This window comes from Blennius ocellaris (genome assembly GCF_963422515.1).
Source record: "Blennius ocellaris genome assembly, chromosome: 3".
Taxonomy (NCBI): Eukaryota; Metazoa; Chordata; class Actinopteri; order Blenniiformes; family Blenniidae; genus Blennius; species Blennius ocellaris.
Window position 1 is genome coordinate 7,863,117 of NC_137652.1, and position 16,187 is coordinate 7,879,303.

Genomic DNA, 16,187 nt, shown 5'->3' on the forward strand with positions numbered 1-16,187 from the left:
CACATCAAGACACACACACACACACACATCCTCACCAATCATCCGCTGTGACCAAAGCCTTGCCTGTTTTGGTTTGTTTTCAATGCCCAGCTGCCATTACACTGACACATTTATTATTTGCGTTGCGGTTTAGGCAATTTAAATGGACATTTACTGGAAAAATCAAGAGCAGCGGCATTGATTTCAACCTCTAATCTGTCAGAGAACTCACTCTGCTGCTGAAGGAGGCTGCCTGATAAATGCACATCTCTCTGAGACCATGATCTCAATGACATAAGCTGGATAAATATATGCTATAACATGAAATGCAGTCACCTTATTAATGCGCAAAAGATCTTTTTGTGTGAGTGCATAATTGTACAAAAAAAAAAATTGGGATAAATGCACATCACGCATAACAAATATAGACATGATTTCTAATACTGCAGAGTTGAAAAGTGGTAAAATAATTTTTAAAAAACTAAGCTAGAATACAAAACAGTCTGGGAAACTCCATGTTCAGACAATATTCAGCCTGAACTTGGAAATCATATAAGTATATGAGTATTTTTTTTTTTATGTTAACATTTTTCGAATCAAATTCAATCCACATTGGTGGAGTTTTGTTCGAGTATTTAAGGCTTCTTTACATAACATCTAATAAAACCAAAATAGGAACAAAAACTGGTGTTAGGCCGTGGCTGTACTTTAGCGAACCACAATGGTGTCGAACGTATTCATTTTGACGTTGGTATCACTTTGTCTTGTATCGTCGAATGACATACGAGCCATTATCAAATTGAGAAATTGAGAACATGTATTCACGCATGTTGTTTGATTTCTGTTCCTGTCTTACATACGACTTCAAAAACAGCACACACACACACACTCACACGTTCCCCACGCTCGCTGCTAGAGGGAGACAGCTCAACCTCCACTGCGTGCCAGGAAGTGCTACGTCTGGCTAGCTGGCCGCCGGTTGCCAAGCCAGTGGTCCGGTACAGTCCAGTGTGGTTGGCACTGACGCCTGCCCATCTGCTGGAGTTGACACGTCCGCTCCCACACCGCTTGTCCAGGAGGACGAAATGTGCCGCGGCGTCTTGGCAAAGCTCCCTGAAATGTCAACCTGGCGTGACAAACCCACGCCGCCCCCTTGGCCCTCGCAGACCGGGTAGTGTGGGGCGCTGCCCCGGATCAGACGGGGAGCCAGGAACATGCCACGGTAACAACAACCGCTGATCGACTGCCGGGGCGCCACCATCTTGTCCGGGGGTGGACAGAGCTTGTTCAGTTGGGTAGAGGACGACTGCTCTCATTACAGACCCCGATCCTGACTCAACTTGGCGATCTGCGGGCCGATAGAGGACAGCGCAACAAAAGAAAAATGCATCTCATTACACACAGTAAAGAACAAAAACAAATATGAGATCTAAGGAAAACTGGAGGGATAAATAAGATGCAGTGCGTCTCCTCTGTTTCCGAGTGGCCGCTGTTGGAGGTGCCGCAGGGGTCTGGTGTTGGCTGACTCCATCCCACAGCCCCCTCAGGGCAGCAACTGTGAGTGGTCATTAACACGAGGAGCAAGCCATGCCAGCTTGGGGGGTGGGGGGTGGGGGGGGGTCCAGCAGTAGTTAACAGCCACTATCCAGTTAAATCCTCAGCCTTTCTGCTGAGCACCAACAACTGCAGCATCACTGGTTTCCAAGGCTGTGAAAAAAAAAAGGTACATCATGTAAGACCTTTGCAGGAAAAAATAAACCCAAACACATTGTTTTGTAAGCACAATAGAAGAAAAAAAAAAAGTAAGGAAAGGTGTATTTCGACTGCACCGGCCCCATCGCTCAGTTTGGCTGGATCTAAGGTTACAGCCGGAGCTGTCTGGCAGTTATCCATACACACTGAATCATAGCAAGAGTGTGTGTGTGTGTGTGTGTGCACACGTGCATGCGTGCACTGTGAAGCTGTGGACAGGTATGACAGGCTGACCTCCACGTGTTACCAGAGAGAGTGTGTGGCCCAGTGTTACCTGTCATAACATGGGCTACCTGAAGCCCCGGAGCAGCAGCCTGACCAGGCCACTGGGCAGCCAGAAATAATAGGGACTGGCAAGAGGGCAATGTGGGGTCACACGGAGGGAGAGAGGAGGAGGGACAGCGACATATGACAGGAGGACTCGCGGAGGCTTGGAGGCAGGAGAATGAGACGAGGGGAGTAAAGGAGGAGTACGGCGAGGATAACGATGTGCGAGCAAGTGGGTCAATCAAGAAACAAAGAGAGGAAGATAAAAGGGAGGAAGGTAAGAAGGATGGCTGCTGTTCTGCCTGCGCATTTACTCCAAGAACTTCAGTAGAAAGCAAAAGAAAAAAGAAGAAAATTATGCATAAAGGCAGAAAGAAATCTCATTTCTCAGCCACGATCTGACACACATCAGACGAGCGAAATAAGCCACAGCTCAAACAAGGCGGACCACCTCGCGCCGCTTCCCAGTTGTTTTGAAGCCCAGTTTATCTCTGGGAGTTCGATGCCGGAGCGCTGTGGTGGAGGTGCAGCCACTCGCCTGCAGAGATGGAACAGCTGAATTCACTTAGGCGGGCTTGGCCAGCAATTAAAGCGCTGGATTAAGAGTGATTGCATTTTGTGTCCTGAGGAGGCGCTGCCTGCCATCTTGAGAGGTCTCATTAACATGGCCGCCGTAGGCTCTGCTGAGCACCGCCACAGGCAGTTAAAAAATAATGGAGACATTATCAACCTTAATGTCTTGTACCTGGAGTGGTGAAGATTTTATAATCACTATTGTGATGGGCCACGGGCTGGCAGTTGTGCAAAAGGGAAAGGTTGGATGAAGATAACCCTTTTTCTGACCAGACCCCTGTGTGTTTTTTTGATCAGCCACTGCACGTGGGGAGTCCGAGCAGCTGGATTTCATTAATTGAGTGCTGGCAGCGATCTGCTCTGGCGGCAGGGGTGAGTCACACTGGTGGGATTGGTCTCTCTCTCCCTGATATCATCTTCCAACCATAACTACAAATAATTATTCACTCAAATCCATTACCGGGGGTCAATCAAGTTCCCCAATCAGTTCTAAAGTCCAATTACTGGCGCCAAGGCTCTATTCGCGCCTTCCTGCAGACGAAGGCCTGGCCCACGGGCTGCCCAGAAAATTACACATGGCAAACACTGGAGTGTGAGTGTCAGTGTGTGTGTGTGCATGGATGGGTGGGGGGGGGGGGGGGGCGTCTCCTCAGGTGCGAAATAAAGCAAAGGTACATAGCGGTCTCCCTGGGGCATGGTGACCGTACCGTCTAGCAGACTTCACTGGGTTAAACAGAATTAGCCCGAGCGTTGAGATGCACATTGAATACCAATCACGTCTCGTGGCTCTACAGGCTGGAGAGCGCGCAGCGTGCGCAGCCTGGTATTAACATCCATCTCAGCAGTTGATATAATAAGACATGTCGCCATGAGGGGCTTCTCATGAAGAGGCTGCACAGTGACCCATCAGAGAGGCGTAATGAGTGGGGTGCTGCATCTACAAGCCTGTGTGCTCAGTTCCTCACCGCAGCTCTTCAAAACCCCCCATTAGCACGCGGCTGGCTCCTCGTGTCGGTTCTATGGCCGCCTTGAAAGCCCCCCCCCCCCCCACTCCCCCATCTCCCTCCAGCCTGGAGGAAGTGCTTCTCACATGCTCATCTGTCACTACAGAGAGGGACAGCAGAGCAGCCAGCCGAGGCAGAGCGGAGAGGCGACACAAGGCAGGCAGTGTGTGTGTGTGTGTGTGTGTGTGTGTGTGTGTGTGTGTGTGTGTGTGTGTGTGTGTGACAAGGGATGAATGGCTTCCACATATGTACACGATGTGTAGGTGGTGAGCTGGGTAAGTATCCATGTGTGTATTTTTTTTTTTAAAAAGAAAAGAGAAAGAAAGACGGGCGAATGTGATTGTGTGAGGAGGAGAGCAAACATAGCAGGGACGACTGAGGGGCTTTGTGGATCAGCAGCCCATGACTGGTTGACACACGCACGCACACACACACACACACACACACACACATTTCCCTGTGTCAGGCTTTCCTCAAAATCTGATCTGACCAGAAAACAACCAAACTACAACACTGATACAACCAACGAGAAAAAAACAAAGATGTCTGTCCACATTTACCAACATTTTATTTTGAACCCCCCCCCCCCCCACACACACACACACACACTTTTCAGCTCCATCTCTGGACTTCTGGGGGATTTTTCGGGGGGAAAAAACTGAGTTCGTTGACTTCACTTCTGACGGCCTTGTTCACTTTTGGCCTGAACTGAGAGCGTTTTTTTGACCTCAGACTGCTGACACAAAGAGAGGCTGTCAATGTAAGCCCCTCCATTAAACTAGGGGGAAAAAAAAAAAAAAAAAAAAAACAAACCTCATCAAAGAGCCAGTCTCTGTCCTCTGCTTACATTCGAGGGATCCAGCAAAATGCTGAACACATGTGCATGGCCCGGTGTTTAGGCTAAGATGGCTGAACACAATCCGGCAGCATTTGAGTTAATCTTCCTCAGTGAAACCGCATGGTGTTGTTTACACTGGAGACAACTGTGTGTATATATGTATACGCATGGATGTGTGCGTGGAGAGCTGCAGAACTCACTGTTCCCTTTTGCAAAGCCAGCGCAGTTACAGTGTGTGTATGTTTGTGTCAGCATGATGGAGGAGAAGGGTGTTACTCAGACCTAATGAATCCATCTGCATTCAGGGGGCATTCTTCCTCTCGTACGGAGGCGGGAGCAAACGAGCAGCGACCTGGGAGCCCGTCCAGCGGTCGGGGGGGGGGGGGGCTGAGACTGAGTATTTCCACAGCAGTGTGGCGTAAGGACAGGCACAGATTAAGACTGAGCCGGTCTCGACCCTCTCCCTTTGAAATACCGAGATTCGCAGCGAGAGAGCCGAACCCTGCACAGCCGCATGCTCAGCCCTCATGTGTGGCGCTGGACCGAGCGTCGCTGCTGCCTGCTTCACGGACAGAATAGCCGAGCAGGGGTTTGGTGCGCGGGGCTGGGACTCCAGTACAGCCTGTGCTCCAGGAGAGTGGCAGCTGTTGATGTCCTCACCTCCGAGTGACCTGGCACCCTAGGCAACCTCAATGAAGAATGGATGGAGGGCAGGAGGCGGGGGCGTTAAGAAGGGGAGGGTGGCTGGCTCCGAGGGCCCAGTCATTAGGATAATGAATCCAGGGCTGGGCAGTATTTGGGAGACCTCTAGTGGCTGGGAAAAGTACAAAATTTATGGCTGCAAAGGGGTGTGCTGATCATACTTTACAATCTGACATCCATTTAGCCTGCGACTGACCGGCGGAGAGTTACTCACACCCACTTCCATCTTACAGGAGGGTGTATTCTGGTTCTATAGGAGCAGCTGCGACTGCACCTCGCACTGTCGCCTTGGCTGTCTTTAAATCTGAAAATGGTTTTTAAATTAAAAAAAAACAATAAAATAAAATGAATTCAAAGTATTTCAAAGAGTCAGACCAGCAGGTGTATTTATATTCCTACACAGTAAGTGTATAATAACACGAGTCTGACTGGATGTTTTGCCGGAAGGACGCAGCAGTAAACATGACGATACATCTGGAAACTGTTTGACGACGACTCCGCTCAGTGTGGTCGCGTCCAGCTTTGTTGGTTCACAGCAAGTGTGTTTGTCCGCAAGCAACCAGCCATTCACCAGCAGTCAGCAGGGCTTCACTGCAACCTTCAGCTGGATGAAGAGGGTGTGAAGGAGAGAAGGATGATCATGTAGAGGCACTCCAAATAAAATCAAGAAGCCAGGCGATCCCACGCTTCTTTCTCTGATCTGCCGGAGCGTCACAGTGAAGCCAAACACAGATCCACCTTCTCCAGCAGACAACAGTGGCTAATGACTGATTAATGACTCTTTCAGAGGCTTTTGAACCTCGATGGAAACCACTGGTCTGAAACGTACGCTAAAATGTACACGGCCCTGATCGTCTTCATCATTCAAATGACTAAAAGTGTGTCACTGCAGAGACTTGATTCATATTAAAAGCGACCTCAATATTGTTTTATTAGCCGTCTAAACAAGTGCAATGAAGCTCTTGAAGTGAAATCAACTGAATAAGCTCACAAAAGTAATCATTTATTTATCATATGGTTTATCTGCCGTGCCAAATATCCACAGAGCATTTGCTGGTGAAACTTAATTTAGATGAAAAATTCCACATTTTTATGATTGTATGGACGATACAGGTCACCGTCACACTGCGGCCGGCTTCACCCTGAACAAAGCAGCCCGTCTCTTTAAAGTAATAAAGTAGCTGCTGCGGAGTTATGAGCGGCCACTTGCCTTTGTCTTGGGTCCTCTGGTGGCGTCCGGGAGTGCAGTGCATTATGAAGTTAATTCTGAAAATATTAAAGTGTGTTTTGCCTGAATTAGAAGCAAAGCGCCACAGCTGACTCATTCAGGGCAGAGCTGCTACTGACATTTCTGGCTCCAGAGAGCAGAGGAGAAATTTCATTAAATCTTTGACAAATCTCAGGACTAATATTCGTAGAGGTAACATTAATCACTCCCCGCCCCCCCCTTTTTTTTTTCTTCATATCACGAGCAAACACAAGGAGAAAGAACAAGACCGGGCAACTGCACTGACAGATTTAATATTATTCACTTATCTTCTTTTTCAAACTCACCATTCATCATTCTTCAATGCTATTCATCCCAAAAATAAAAAAATAAAATAAAATAAAATTGTGAACAGAAAAATGTTCAGTTGCTTTTCTAAGTCGTTTTTGGAGCGACATCCACCCAGAAACAATTGGGCATATTAAATCCAGCTCCCATAAACATGACCCTTTTCATTAATACTCGTGTTTGTGGGTCACGTTCGTAAAGATGGCGGGGGAGCTTGGCAGTGGCGGTAGCTGATCGCAGGTCATACGTCCAGTCCGGACAATATTTATGGCACAGTCTCACGGCTTAATGAGCCTGTTCATAAAAGTGAAGGTTATTGTACAAACTATTCTCCGATTGTCACAACATGACCTTTACGGTCCTCTTTTGCTAATCTCATTAAAACAGTTCATGAGGTTCTGTCCTGTTCCCCTCCATGAAAGCGCTCCCGCAATGTGCTTCATGATACCAGACCACAGCCGACGTAGCGTTTCATCTCTCCAACCACACATGAAGTGTTTCATTTCTGCCAGCGGTGCGAGAGTCTCGGAGCCGTGGAGGAGAGCGGACGGCTGTCGGCGTGCGTCCTCTCCCGCGATTCGGATTAAAGTGTTGAGGAAGTGAAGTTCCTGCAGAGGTGTGACCGGCCGTTTTAAATCTTAAATCAACTGCGAAAAGAGCGAGGCTGCTTCTTTTTGTGCAAACCAAAGAGTCAAGGTCACAAATGCTGCCGTCCGGCTTCCTTTGGCACCGAGAGGCTGGGATCAGCTGCAGCGATTCATCTCGGACAGTCCCAGCGAGTGCTATGGCAACGATGAGAAGGCCTTGAGGAGCATGTCGGCAGCCAGACCCGGAGACACGACTCCCTTGGTGACCCTCTCCTCGAGGCGGGGCAGAGCCTCTCGGACACCGGGGTGACTCTGGAAGTGACGGAGGACGCTCTCCTGGATCAGGCTCCACATCCACACCTTCTGCTGGGCCCTGCGCCGGAGCTGCAGCTCGCCGCTGGACAACATGGCGTCCCGGTACGACTCCATCTTAGCCCAGACTTCTGGGATGCCCTCGTTGGTGTGTGAGGAGGCGCGCACCACCTGAAGACGGAGGCAGGGAGGGGGGAGGAGGGGAAGGGCGCATGTGTAAATTCAAAGTGTCTGGGGGGGGTCAGACTCACTCAAACAGACCCGACTCCCATACTTCACTCCGTACGTTTTATGGACTCATGTGGCTCATGTTCCATTCATGTGTGGAATTAAGTACAGAGTAAGAGGTCCTCCTTTAAGATACTTTACAACTCATGCATAGTAATGGAAAAATGTTCTATTAGGGGGGGGGGGGGGGGTGGGGGGGGTCATGTGCAATACTCTGCATGTTAAAGAGTAGCGCTGTAATAAGTGTTATAGCCAAGACACTGAGATTGGCAGCATATAACATCAGTAGTTGAAGATGTCTGCCATCATGTATTAATATGATCAATTTAGTGTCTAAATCAAGAACAAAGTATCTGAAAATATTTCCTCTTTTTTTTCCAAACCAGAGGTCGTACGTGAGGAGAAAATGAGATCCGTAGAAACTTGCACGTGCAAATTTACATTCATGTTTATGGTTGTACTGCCGACAACAGTTGCTACACACTGTGCAAGTGAGAATCATTATTTCTGCCGTTTTGCCACCAGCATTGATTCATTTTCACGTTCCAGAGTGAGAAACATGGAATCCTGCACTCTTCTCTCTCAGCATGAATATGAAACCTTCACGTCTTCAACCTTCGTTTTGAAAAAATGGGCACGCTGCACGTGGTTCACTGCAGCTCAGTTTTACAGGTGGTACACGTTTATTTGTTTTTTTTAACACGTGTTTTTTTTTTTTCCTGCAAGGACCTGTCATGCCACTGTGCAAACGGCGAGCGCCCCCCTCCCCCCCCCCACCGGTGGCACGGCTTTCACACCAGCGATCTGGGGATAAATGTCACTTACGTGTTTAATGCCTCAACAAGTGACTGCATGTCTGCCTTCAGCGCTCGCGACACATTCAAGAACACATGATGAAACCCGGAGTAACGTTCGATTTCAAAGCAGGCGCAGACGTGAAAGAGCTTCAGATTGAGAGCAGCACAAAGAAACAGAGGTGTTCATTCAGATGTGTGTCTGAGGCCCATGAAAGGGTTTACTTAAAAGTTAAGCCAATGTTTTTTGGGTTTTTTTTTTTTATTTAATATTGTGTCATTATACACAAGTGAATAAAGGGGAGAAAGGCAGTTTGACGGAGGAAAGACAAGAAAAGGCGACAGTGTTTTATGTAAAATAAAGCCCTCTGATCCTCTGCTGGGAGATAACATGACGGCGAAAGACGAACATAGCAGCTTTGCTAAATATCAGGTCTGTGATCAGCAGCCAAGAATAAATTCCCCCCATTAAGAGAAACACAACACCTGGATGGGAAGTCTGATGCATTAAAAAAAAACCCAAACATTAATATTCAACTGGGCTGAAATTGCCACTTTCACCTACTCATAGCAGACATTCAATATGTGTTGAATAGGAGGGGGCGTGGTGGACTGCTGGCAAAAAAAGATGTTGTTTAATAGTAAGTCTTTACAAAACCATGGAAATTGAAAAGTCAATTAGGAGGAGGGGTGACATGGTGACGTAGAGGATAGTGCTCCAGTACCAGTTTCGTGCAGTTTGCATGTTCCCCTCATGTCTGCATTGGCTTTCTCCGCGTGGAAGTAAAAAGAATGCATGAGGAGTTAAGTGGCGAGTGTAAAGGTTCACGCCGCACCTTGAGTTTTGAGCAAGACTCACTGATTTGTTTTATTTCATAAAAGTTTTTCTCTGCGTGGCTCTGAAGTCTGGATGATGCACAGACTCCTCACAACGTGTCAACATCGACATCACAATTGGAGCGACCAGAACTTTTCTACGGTGGACGAGCGGAACTGATGAAGTCTCCCAACACATGTGACCTGACTCAATCGTTTTGAGATTTTCCCCCTGCCTTGAAAACATGCAAGACATAACATTGATCTAAGAAAAATTCAAGTCTCCAGTTGTTATCCGACGTCAGCCAAATGACAAACACAAAAATAAAAGTGGGATACTCGTACATTTATGCTTCCTTTAGAATCGTGTAAAACACCCGATGACCCTGATAAAACTCGAGTGTCTTCTGCTCCAGCAGCAGCACCGGCCCTAAAGGTTTTAAAGGCCAGGTTTTAAAACAAACTTTTAGTGCATATTACAATGAGAAAACGTCGCCTCCGGAACACACCCACTCTCCTTCAAAGCGTTTCAATGGAAATACATTCCCATGGAATGAAATCAGTTGGACGTCTCCTCACAGGGTCTTGAGAAGCGAGTGCTCAAAGAGTTTTTATTTATATGCCCACAACAAGGGGAAACACCAGGAGATCAAGCGCCAACAAAATGATATGGGATTAAATTATTCTCACTTGCCACCAGGCTGAGGTTTGCTGGAGGAGGATACCGAGGACCTGCCTTCCCCTCCGTCGCCTCTTCAGCTGAATTATTTCTGTTTCAGGGAGGATGAACTCAATTTCCTCCTCTCAGGTTAGAGCTACTCCATCATATATTTTTAAGTCATGCAGCGATGCTAATGCTATTAACTACGATCACAAACGGCATCTATATATCCTGGATGTTGGATTTTATCAGAAATTTCGCCTTGAAAGGTTTTGTTGTTCAACATCGACAATAGAAAAATCCTTATCGGAGACACACTGGTTCAACGAGTGAGTTGTACTTTGAAAGCGGAAGCTGTGTGGGCAACTCCTTGAATAGAACCGCAAACTCTTTTTACGTTGTCATTAGTGGGAATTTTAAAGATACAAATGAATTAAATCCATTTTGGAAAACAAAATGCAGGAAAAGAGAAGTGCTCTGGACATTTTCCAGATGCACCATATGTATCGTTCAATAATACAAATATTGATTGACTGGTTAGTTTAGAAATCAGGCACTTTTCCTTTTTATGTAAAAGCCAAAAAAATTAAAATTAAAAAACTCCCCTCAGTATTTTATAAACCTATTAACATGGCCTCTTTACTACTTAACATCACACCTTGTTTTGTTTTTAAAGCAACATCACAAGTTCACAAACAGAAAAACCCAGAAAACAAAATCTCATTCAATCAAAAATATCAACGCAAGAACAAAGAGTGAAGAAGTGCGGAAGAAATGCTTCTGGGCCTGAAGAGTCTCTAATACATTGTGCGCTCACAGGCTGAGTCACACACTGCCTGAATCATACTTTGACAGGTACAATTGGTTGAGTGCCCCTTTAAGACCAAGACTTTGGCAGAGAAACTTTCAGTGTTACTTGAGGTTAACTTGATTATGGGCGATTTGTAAGTGGCACTTGAAATTTGTTGGAACTTCGTAATCTTTTGGGGAGGAAAATCAATTTATCAGGGGACAGAAAATGAATCTGCCACTATTAATAGTCTTTCTGAAGCAAAGAAAAGTCAAAACCTGGGCTGATTCTTGCTCCTCGGCTACGAGGCGCTGCCGCTCCTGCCAATGAACACGATTTCATAATCAATGTTTTGGAGTTTCAATCTGTTAAAAAAAACAGCAAAATCTAGTTAAAGACGATTTGCCGTGTTTCTGGAACTTGAGTACTTTTTGTGGCCGATACAATTAGTAGGGAGAATATGTTGCTTGATAAGTAGATTAAACCATTAAAGTACATGTGTGTCTTGTCTCTCGCACCGCAATAAAAGAGAAGAATCCATGAGACTAAATCAAATCTCTGTAGGCCAAACAGAGAGACACTAATATGGACAAGAAAGCCGACGTAAGGATAAATGGGGGGGGGGGGGGGGGGGGGTTATCAGAGGGGGGTATAAGAGAAACCTATCAGCTTTTATGTGCATGTGCAGGCTTCTAATCAGTGAAATGCATGACGCAGCAGCCGAGCATTCAGAGCGGAGAGAAGGGGAGGGACGGAGGGCGGGGGTAACGAGGGGTGGGAGGTGGGGGGGGGTATTTCCTGGCCGCGTGCCCGGTGGGCAGATGCTGTACTGGGCTGGGAAAACAAAGGGACAAGGCCAGGCAGGCAGGCAAGTGGGTGAGATGGGACACGCGGGGTGGGGTGAGACACTGCAGCACGGAGACCATGATGGTATGACGACATCATCATCATCCTCAATCCCCCCCCCCCCCCCCCCCCCCCCTCCCCCGTCCTCTGTCAGACGGCCTCTCCATGGGATGCTTGTTGGGTCCATAGAGCAGTAATACCTCAGCTGCTGCTGCCGGGGGGGGGTCAAACCTCCAACACTGGTCAATTATCTGGGGGTTTTTTTGTAGTTTTTTTTTTTTAAGCTATGAAATTCTTTTGTGGCTCCCTCAGCTCACGGCCCCCCTACACAGAATAGTTAGGACACCGATAAACACACCTTTGGATTCCAGGACTTGGACTTCTTCCGGAGCAGCTTGAGCGCGCTGGTGTACTCCGCCTGGATCCTTCTGGCCGGCGCCACCAGGTCACCGTCGGACTTCGTCACCACCACCAAGTCGGCTCTCTCAATGATGCCCCTCTTGATCCCCTGGACACGGATTTGAGAGGGAGGTCGTTAAGTGTTCAGAACACTGTAAATAAAGGTGACGTCTGGACGCCCGGTGTCCGGGCGGATCTGCGTGTGGAGTGATGGATGGACGGCGCTGCGGTCAGGTGTCTTCGGGGCTGCCACTTTGTTTGGAGCGAGCCAATGCAATCCTAAATTGGCACCTCCTTTCCATTAATCACTAATGTCTCCTTCTGTCAGGTTCAAAACAAGAAAAATGGTTTCGCTCAAACTACATTTCACTTCTTGGAAGGAGACGCGGTGAATTTTTCTCTCCAATTAAGCCGTAGTAAACAAATCATATTAGTTACACATCACATTGCCCCGAGTTGGGAATAGAATTTGGACTCCAATGTTCTCATCTTCCTCCTTTTTTTCCATATATTATATTTACTGGAATTAACGTAAGAATTCAGTGGATTGTTTTTTTCCCCCACAATGTGTTGAAAACAATTAGTATAATTAAAACAAATGCCACTTCAGCTACCTAATGACTCACAATCATCCCCATAATATTAATCATAATGAGTTATGCTAATGAAATCCATTAATTTAGCTAATTAATAAAGTAATTAGCATATGGGATTTGTCTGCATGTTTACCTTCATAAAAAAATGCAGCCATGGAAATCAGCTTGCTCTTCAAAATGTAAAGTCCAATCTAATAATATATAAGGATATTATGTCCATGTACAATATTATTGATTGGTGCAGTTTACTTGAGAGACTCAGCTAAAAGAAAATCTGAATTTCGCTTAAATCCATTTAAATTAAAAAAAATGTTTACATAAATTTGACACCATAAGGACAGTTTTAAAAATAATGCTGTTATATTCACATAGCTCATCCTAACTCACACTACAATTGCATGATCTTCTTCAGACAAGCATCACCAAATGTACACTGAATAATCCGATTGTTATATATTCCATCTCTGAAAGCCATCACCCAGACCTGCAAGACTTTGTTTGGTGAAGAATTTTTTTTGCAAAATTCTCATAGTTACTGTTCAGATGAGATGAATCTGGACTTGAGTGGGCTTGTTGCTGTTTATGGTCCTTTATTCACTAACCTGGAGTTCATCGCCCCCTGCTGGTGGGATCAGCAGCACAAACATGTCGACCATGTCGGCCACTGCAAACTCTGACTGACCCACACCTGAGAGTGAAAGAAAACGAGGCTTTTTTTAAAAACACCAGTTTGAGATGAAACCAACAACCCTTAAGTTAAGTTAAGTTGAGCTAAGTTAAGTTTTGGCAAAAACAAGTGAAATTCCTAGTTTGACCATGAGAAATAAGCAAAATGCATCACTTTATACTGAAAACATTTGAACCGATCAACCAAAACACGACATCCTCCTTTTGTTCCACAACATGATCCTCTGTGCAGTTTGAAACTTTTCCGTTGAGTCCAGCATTAACCTCTTTCAGCTTCTAACTGATCAACTTTGGAGATCAAATGTGCACTTGTGGCCTCATATAGCTCATCCACTAACAGGCGCCATGTAAACAATGAAGATACGCTTCTGGGGAATGAATAAATAAATAAAGATTCGGAATCAACGCGGTAGCCGAGGTTCAGCTGGACATCGTCGCGTCTTACCTACAGTCTCCACGAGTACGACGTCGTACCCCGCCCCCTCACAGAGAACGATGGCCTCATTGGTCGTCCTGGTGACACCACCGAGCGTCCCTGAAGCCGGTGATGGTCTGATATAAGCACTCATGTCTCTCGAGAGTTCAGTCATACGAGTCTTATCGCCCATCAGAGACCCTGCAACCGGAGCGGTGAGTCAGTGTGTGGCAGAAACTATCCAATGACTTCAGCTTGTGTCGTATATCAATAAATATAAGCAATAATTTTTACAAAAAAAAAAATATATACATCTTTCAACATATTCCAGAAGAATTATATAAATAATTTTACTCTGAGCTGTGTGAACATTGTGTGTGTGTGTGTGTGTGTGTGTGTGTGTGTGTGTGTTTTACCTCCTGTGGTGCAGGAGGACGGATCGACAGCCAGGACCGCCAATCTATGTCCACGTCCCGTCAGCATCTTTCCCACCACCTCTATGAAGGAGGACTTTCCTGCTCCGGGGGGGCCGGACAGACCTGAGCAATCAACCAGATCAGCAACACAAAGAAAGCTACTATGTTTCGGTGCACATACGTGCAGAGGTGGATTTTACTGTAAAGATGAAGAAGACTCCCTTCATTGGTGTGACGAGGAGCAAAAGCGGGACATGAAAACATACAAGAACAACCCATAGACAACCAGCAGCTCCTTCTTTATACTTCCTAATGAATTAATTACGCCAGCTATGTTGTACATTTCATAATGGAGATGAATGAGAAGTATTGCTCACAAACCCGCCTGACAAATAACATTGTGATGTGCGTGTTTCGTCTTCCGGTTTATCTCGTCGCTGCTTTACATGCTTCCCTCCAAACTAAAAACTCAGTAAGTCGACATGTGTTTGAATGTGATCATTTCACTTCACTGAAGTTTATGGAAGTTTTAAAATAAGAAACCCCCCCCCCGTATTCATAACATCCACTTTGGAGACTCTGTGGAAATAAATCTACCATTATTGAGAAAAAAAAAAAAAAGAAATAAAGAACTAGGGTTCTGGTTAAGATTGCAGGGTTGGTAGTTCTAGAGCATGTACCAACCTCTTTAGGCCAGATATTGGTAGATGATCACATGTGTGTGTGTGTGGGAATGAGATTAAAAGTGTAAGGCTGTCAACTTTACTGCCCTCATGTACTAAGACATGTCCGTATGTAGCCATACGGGTTAGGGTTCGCCAGGCGAGTTCACTGATAAATCTCATAGAATAAAAAGCATGATCAGCCGCTGTTCGTCTATCTTCAGACCATCATGTCAGAACTTAGAAGGTGAGATCCGTCCACACATTCGGAAAAAAACCCATCTCTGCAAGACTTCTTCATATTTGCCACACACCTACTCTGAAGGCCACCGGCTTCCCTCCATTGCGACCCTCCTGCTCCCTCCTGTAGGCCAACACCCTCTGCAGCAGCACCTGGGCCAGCTCCTTCTTTCTGGCGTGCTGCGTCTCCACCAGAGTGATGGACTCGGCCAGAGAAGCCCGTTGTCCTCCGATCAGCCCGTCATACAGCTTGCTCAGCAGCCTCTGCTCGGGCCCGCTCAGCTCCTGGAAGTGGGGGCTGACAGCCGTGCTCGCAGCCCTCCTGTGCTGGCGGCGGTGGCCCAAGACGACGCTCTGGTAGCCCCTCGCTCCTTGGTGGACGCAGCCCCTCTTGGTGAGGGGGAAGGCAGTAAGTGGAGAGGTGAAGGAGGGAATGTGGCGGAGGAGGGAAAGGCCATGCCGTCCCATTTTGGGACAAATGTGGGCCATCTAGAGGGAAAAACACAACGATCAATGACTTTGTGTTTTGTTATTGATATGCACATGGGGGGGGGGGGAATTCCCGGTAACAAACAGAGCTCGAGATCATCTATTCTAACCAGCAGTGTGGTGCCAGAACAACTCAAGTATATTTGTTTCCAGAAACAAAAGTTTAGTGTCACTTGAGAAGCTCCTCCATTGTGTAGTATTCAGTACGGTTCCACATGTTCAAACACATGACACAAGCTTCAATATCTGTGATTAGAAGAAAATTTGATTGGATCATTTAATTTACTTTGAGCTGGTATTGTAGATATGTTTTGGCAAGAAAACGAGGGGAGGAGAGAATAAGGCAGGTTCTGCTTCATAAATTGTATATTGTGCTTCCATCAGCAGTCAGAGAGAACGCCAACTAAATTCTCCTGATGGGAGACGATGGCGATTATGGCAGATTTTAAGGTGTTAATCTGGACACAAATACCCATACGATTGCTGATCATTTTGAAGTTTACAAAGTGATCTGTTACCAGCATGCAGATAGTCCTTATCTTGATGGAAGTCCCGCATGGAACAACCTATCAACAATTG

At 46.3% G+C, this 16,187-nt stretch overlaps 1 protein-coding gene across 1 annotated transcript; it reads right to left on the bottom strand.

Moving 5' to 3' along the window:
* Positions 1-6,617: 6,617 nt before the first annotated feature.
* On the bottom strand, positions 6,618-15,608 carry mmaa (metabolism of cobalamin associated A; the record flags this gene model as incomplete). Its single annotated transcript, XM_080520873.1, has 6 exons — positions 6,618-7,740; positions 12,063-12,212; positions 13,302-13,387; positions 13,832-14,002; positions 14,218-14,340; positions 15,194-15,608. 6 exons carry the CDS (start codon positions 15,606-15,608, stop codon positions 7,453-7,455), a joined length of 1,233 nt encoding a protein of 410 aa, XP_080376999.1. The 3' UTR covers positions 6,618-7,452.
* Between the last annotated feature and the right edge of the window lie 579 nt (positions 15,609-16,187).